This window comes from Salmo salar, chromosome ssa13 (assembly GCF_905237065.1).
Source record: "Salmo salar chromosome ssa13, Ssal_v3.1, whole genome shotgun sequence".
Lineage (NCBI taxonomy): Eukaryota > Metazoa > Chordata > Actinopteri > Salmoniformes > Salmonidae > Salmo > Salmo salar.
This window is the reverse complement of record NC_059454.1, coordinates 36,349,284-36,356,151: the sequence shown is the minus strand read 5'-3', so window position 1 is coordinate 36,356,151 and position 6,868 is coordinate 36,349,284. Positions and strand designations below refer to the sequence as shown.

The 6,868-nt window shown below is 45.6% G+C and overlaps 1 protein-coding gene across 1 annotated transcript; it reads left to right on the top strand.

The window, feature by feature from the left end:
- The first annotated feature begins 522 nt into the window (after nt 1–522).
- Nucleotides 523–6,591, top strand: LOC106567208 (XK-related protein 7). Its single transcript, XM_014136229.2, has 3 exons — nt 523–1,074; nt 3,336–3,535; nt 4,124–6,591. The coding sequence occupies exons 1-3, from the start codon at nt 542–544 to the stop codon at nt 5,080–5,082; spliced, it is 1,692 nt and encodes a 563-aa protein (XP_013991704.1). The 5' UTR covers nt 523–541; the 3' UTR covers nt 5,083–6,591.
- Nucleotides 6,592–6,868: the final 277 nt, after the last annotated feature.

Here is a 6,868-nt window from a genome sequence, read left to right as displayed (position 1 = left end):
TGTAAGCAATGCTTGAAATTATTATATTTTAGTCAAACTAAACATTACATATGTTTGGGATTCTTGCGGTCAATTTGCAGTCTACAAATGATTTGTAATTATGTTCCGGCCCCCTGACCATCTGCTCAACATAAAATCGCCCGGGGCTGAATCTAGTTGATGATCCCTGTGCTGTGTTGTCAAAACGGCCATCTCAGCACAGTTCGGTTCAGCACGGATGAAACGTCCAACTGTTTCATCATGGCTCCCCCTGCTAGTGCAAATGCAGTCTTGAAGAAAACTGCATAATCATTAATCGTATGATGATCTAGCGTGCTAACATTTTACTGTTTATTTTCTGTCGTATGGTAGGGCTAAATAAATCACATTTTTTGTCAGGATTTATTATGAAATATCCTTTTCGCTTTCTCACCTCACCTCCCCTCGCCTTTCCTCCCTCCCTTTCTCCCCCACACACGCATGCATTCACACACATACGCGACCCCTCCCCCCTTCCATCATTTTCTCATCTCCCTTGCCCACTCTCTTCTCTAAAACAAACATGGCCGCTAAATCTGATGGTGCACCCGTCTCGTGGCGAAATGACATCCCGCCCGAGTGCCTGTCCGGTTCAGCTCAACGTTCGCCTCAGTGCCAGCCTGCTAGGAAGCGCTACTCGCTCCTCGACTGCAGCTGGACGATATGTGCCCTTTTGGTGTTCTTTTCGGACGGGGCCTCAGACCTGTGGCTGGCCGCGGACTACTACCTCAGGCGGAACTACTGGTGGTTTGCATTGACACTGGTCTTCGTGATAGTTCCATCTGTGGTGGTTCAGGTGTTGAGTTTTAGGTGGTTTGCCTACGATTATTCGGATACCAACGACAGTAGCACAGCCGCAGCTGCCGTGGTCGCAGCATCCGGAGCGAAGAGACATTTCAGCACCAAGGACAGCGAGCAAGGGGGCGCTGGCCGTGATGCTGCGGTCGGGGCATTGCCTACGACCGGCACTATGGGAGGCGCCCGGGGCTGCTGCAGAGCCTTTATGTGGCTCTTTCAATGCTTCATCCATATATTTCAGCTAGCACAGGTCTGGAGGTAAGATCACTCATACACGGATACTGTCCTGGATTGAACGTGTGTGAGAGAGACGAGGTTCTGCTTAGATGGTGATCAAAACATTCTAATATCCCTACTAGGCTACTATGTTTGGGTTTGTTGTAATAGCTCAATTTTGAACATTATTGTTAAACTATTTCCTAATTTCAGCCTTTTCCGTACTAAACTAAACTCACCCAGAGAAGGCTACTCTATTCACAAAGTCATATGTCTTTTGGATCGCTTTCTTTGACGTCTGGTAACAGGTTAGGGAGTTGTAGGCTCCTCCCCCCTCACTAGCTTCTAGGTCAATAATCTCCCGGGGAAAATCGTCTACTCATCCACACCATTCGCTTTATGAACACACAAATCCCATTTGTCTTTCTTCCATCGTTTAAGTGTGAAAGTGTATGATCTTCTGTGAGATGGGGAGTGTTAGGATTCGATATCAGGACATGGATTTCCTATGTTATGGATGTTCTATCTATGCCATGCATGCCAAAACTATTGTGAAAAATAGACTAGACATGTTAGGAGAATGTAACAAATATATCTTAGCCTCATTGCATTTCGCAGTGCAGATATATTGCTCTGTAGGTCTACTCAGCCACAGATACAGAAATAGTCTTCAGAATCACCCACAGATACAGAAGTAGTAGTCTTCGGAATCAGCCATAGTTTGTGATGATTGGTTTTGACAGGCTCTAGCTGTTGCCTTGAACTGTAGTGAGAAGATTGGTAGGCTAATAGTATTTACAGCAGCCAGTGATATGGACCTCAAAGGCAAATCATTAATTCTCTATGTCCTTCTATCCCCCACCCTCTCTCTCTCTTTCTCTCTCTATCATTGTACCTCTGGGACAGAAAGTAAGTTTACATAGCTAGGCAACTGTATGTCAATTACATGTGAGGGATCGACCTTTAGGTCAATTCACTGTCACTTGAATGAGTCTGCCGGCACATTATCTACTGTAGAAACACTATTTGAATAGGCAACCACACCATCATTTCTTTCTTTGCAAAATCAGTTTTCTGCTCTTTTTCACTGCATCTGTGTCTTTAAACTCTGCATCATTGGGAAAGGTTTGTAAGCAAGCGTTTCACTGTAAGGTCTACGCCAGTTGAATTCAGCGCATGTGATAAATCAAATTTGTTTTGATTTGATTTTAGATTACTCCATGGGCAGGATTTACATATTCTTTATTTCCTGGTATAGATTGAGACACGGTACAGTCCTGTCTGTGGAGTCTATTGAAAGTCTCTGAGGCAAAGTGGCATTAGCTGTAATGCCATTAAAGCTGCTGTGTGTGCTCTGTTCCATGCTGCTGGTCTTGGACTGGCGTGTCTGCACATTAAAGAGGATTACCATTGAATGTTTTACCCTCAGGTGTTAACTCAGGAATGAACTGTCACTGATACACAGATAGACAGGTGCACTGGGATAGAGGCGAGTAAAGGCTAATGATGCTGTTCTGGGGTCAGCAAAGCATGTTGTCATTATATTTAAATCAGCTTGGATGATATTAGATGGGAGTGGCATGGCAGGATGCTTTTGGATCACTTTGAATGAGAATAATCATCAGTGGGACACTATAGCATGTATGTATATGTGTGCTGTGTGTATATGACATCCCCAGGCAGAGGAAACCAGAACAGAAAGGGTTATACTAACTCCCTCCTGGTTCACTGGGCTCATTGAGATACTATAGGACAGGGCTCTGTTTTGTCCCATCCTCCCTCTAGCCATCACCAAGCCACATTTAGTTCCTGTTCCACCATCACAGAGGCACGTTTCTCTTTCACACAATCAGTCAGAGGTAATGACGCATGCCAAAAACAGTCACTACATTTAGAGAGGTTGAAGTCAAATGAGAAAGTATCATTTTATATTATGAAAGTGATCACTTCTGTAGCCTGGAGAGGACAGGATGAAGTGACCAGACCGATTCATGCTCAGTGGCACTCTACTAAGAGACGACAAACTATTACCAGTTTTTCTGTCTGGATGGAGTGACAGCTCCCAGGTTGTCTGGAGAGTTTAAAGTTCAGTTGCTAGAATGAGGCTGGACTAAGGCTGCAATGAGCCATCTGTCTTGGGATGGTGCTGGCATGTGGATAAAACAGATTGATATGGAGTGTTTCATGATAGCTGGAGATTCTTCTCTCGCAAAAAAATGTGACATGATTCCAATATCATACTCATGCCCTTCCCTCTCTGTCCCTATCCCCCCACCTCCCTCTTCCTGTCTGATGTTCCACAGGTATGTCCATGCCTTGTACTTGGGGGTGCAGAGTCGCTGGCGTGGGGACCATGAGCGCCGTCACTTCTACTGGCGCATGATGTTTGAGAGCGCTGACATCAGCATGCTGCGCCTGCTGGAGTCCTTCCTGAAGAGCGCCCCCCAGCTGGTCCTGCAGCTAAGCATCATGGTCCAGGCCAGCCAGGTCCTCCCGCTGCAGGGTGAGTCACGGTCTGAACACAAATACTGTCCTGAACCTTAGTAATTACTAGTGGCATGACCATCTCAAACTCCCCAATACAATCCACTGGGATGGCCTATCCTTGACATTGACACGTCCTTTACCGTACTAATCACCATCTCAAACTACCCAGTTATCTTGACACATTCTATACCCAAACCCATTTATATTGCTTATGCCTATACCTTAATAATCCCTCACTAGTGACATCACCCTCTGAAACTCCCCCAAACGTGGCATCACTCAGTCAGAACTGCCAGATTTTCAATCCACAACATCCTTCATTTAAAAATGCCTACACAAAGATGGGTGAAAGCTGATACACATTCTGGCATACTGGTCTGGATTGTAGGAATGTTTCCCCAGCCTGAAGCATTCCTTAAACTACAAAGGAGCGTTCTGCTTCACATGACACTCAGCTCAGCAGCGAGTTCTTTTAATCTCATGACTGCCAGACCCTTTTACACTGCTAAACCTCTACTTTTCTTTTCCTCTCTCTCTCTCTCTCTCTCTCTCTCTCTCTTTCTGTCTGTCTCCTGTCTCTCACTGCCTCTATCTCTCTCTCCAGGCCTCTCAGCCTCTGCCTCGCTGGTGTCCCTGTCCTGGATGATCGCCTCCTACCAGAAGGTTCTGAGGGACTCTCGGGACGACAAGCTGCCCATGTCCTACAAGGCCGTCATTGTGCAAATCCTTTGGCACCTGTTTACCATCGGAGCCCGTACGATGGCCTTCGCCCTGTTCGCCTCCGTATTCCAGCTCTACTTCGGTATCTTCATTGTGGCCCATTGGTGCATCATGACATTCTGGATCATTCAAGGCGAAACAGACTTCTGCATGTCCAAATGGGAGGAGATCATCTATAACATGGTGGTCGGCATTGTGTATGTTTTCTGTTGGTTTAGCGTGAGGGAGGGGCGCACACGCTGCCGTATGCTCGTCTACAGTGTGGTTGTATTTATTGAGAACGTGGCACTCACCACATTCTGGTATCTGTACCGCGCCCCACAGACGTCAGACTTCAATGCCCTGCTCACAGTGTGTATGGTGGCCAGTAGCTACGCTCTGGGGACCTTCTTTATGTTTGTATACTACTGCCTGCTGCACCCTGATGGTCCTATCTCAGGGTGGGGATGGGGGGTGCCGGAGGAGGTAGCAGTGGAGTCCTGCCTTTCCCCAGCTTCCTCTCTCCCTCCAGATGTAGTAGCGAGCCCCCCCAGGACCCTGCAGAGGACTAAAGGGGGAGACCGTGAGCAGATGGGAGGGGCTAATTCAGACGTGTTTCTGGTACGAACACTTAAAAGAGGAGTCAAGGCCACTCTCCCACCCCTCGCCCCTAGTACAGAGGGGCCAGTCATCCGTATTGACTTGCCCAGGAAGAAGTACCCTGCCTGGGATGCCCACTTCATCGACCGCCGGCTGCGCAAAACCATCCTGGTGCTCGAGGGTGCTGCTCCGGTCACACCAAGGATCCAGTACCGCTGTCTAGGCTCTCCCACAGAGGTGATGGAGTATGAGACCACGGTGTGAACCGCGGAGAGTGCTGTTACTCAACTGGCTTCCAGCCAGCCGGTAAGGCCCCACAGTGGCACACAGCTGACTAACTCCCTCTGAGGATCAGTTCTACTCCAGTTCTGCTGTCGCCCGTCGGTGTTGTGAAGCATCAAGGGTACACTGACAGGGAGAGGTGGACTGTGTCCAAATGTTTTCACATCAAAGGTCTGGGACAGAGACACAATGTCTAATGTGGCTTAAGTAGGTGACTAGGTGAGGTGTGTATTTTGGTGTCAGTATAATTTCTCAGGTTAGGGGGATGGTACAGGGAGGGTTATGGGCCAGGGGTCAGAGGTTAGGGATCAGTGAACATGCAGAGGGACACAGAAAGAGGAGCTGGGCTTTGTGGCTAGCTGTCAATCAGAGGGAAACCATCCTCAATGAACGTGCTTCAAAATAATGTCCTCTCAAGCCAAGACAAATACCATTAGAGACAATACCTAAACATATGAATACCTATGACAATATTTCTGTTAATTTATTATGATAATACACCATAACAGTAAATAAGTCACATGGGTATGCTTAATACATATCCATCTATTTCAGCTACTTTGACCTGAAGATGACAATGGAATATCTTACTGCTGTGTGTGATTTGTCATAGCTATTTATGCATGTTTAAGTAATCTCAAAGCCTTAATAAGTTGTCTAAAATCCATAGGACAATTTCTAAAGAGCGAGGGAAATTGAAAAAAATGGATCGAGGTGAATGTTCAGTGCACTATGCTTTCTACAGTTGGTGTGGTATTACAACAACATTCCTGTAGTACAACAGATAGGAAGTAGGCTGGATACGGAATGTGCAGGATTGCTGCACCATGGATTGCTATATTATGTCTAACTTGTCTGGACTCTGGATGCCGTGTATAAAATAGTTTAGATATCTCTCAATCTTCATGATGATGATACAGTATGTGCTTTGTGTGTATCTAGGTTGTCATTGCTCCATAAATAAGTGTTCTATCTGTCTAGCACTAAAAATTGAGCGTACTAACTTTAAATCCAGAAGAAGAAGACAGAACCATGTGGCTGAGAGGTTGAAACTGGGAGCAATTTGATGTGAGGAGCGGGTGCGTTTGTTCGTGCCCATGTGTATGTTGTACATTGGGGTTCATATGATATTGTGTTGTAGAAAGATGCTGACGGGTTAGTTCTAAATGCTGTCCAGTTAACTCAATTCTCCTGTTAGCACGCAGATGAATACAGTATCTCCACATAGCCACAGAACTATGAAGCCACGACTCCATGTTGGTGCTAACTGTTGAGTCTGTGTATAACACCAGGGCTTAACTTATACAGTGTTCTGGTCTGGATTCATCCATCAAACCATACTGGTTTGGCTGGGCTGTACCTCAAACACACATACCAGAATCAAAGCCTTAAACTGGTCTTTCCAGACTGTTGCTGGTCACTGCAGAAAAAAAGAACAAAGACTTTCATTATGTTGTTGTTGAGAAAATAAAGAGCAATGTGTTTACCTTCTATGACCAAGTCATTCTTTCAATGTGTGATTTTCAGAAACCAAATGCATCCACAGTTATCCAAAATATAGTTAATTATCCTAAATATACATACATGTACAGTATATGTGGGAACTGGAAGTCCATCTTTTAGGTCAGTTAAATACAGTTATCAAACTACTACTGTAGAATGGTTTAAATGTGAATCATACAATTAGACAGACGGACAGAAACAGATGGGAGAGAGAGACCGAATCATTCTACTAAAGTGACAGATTGTTCTGATTAGGTTGCCCAGT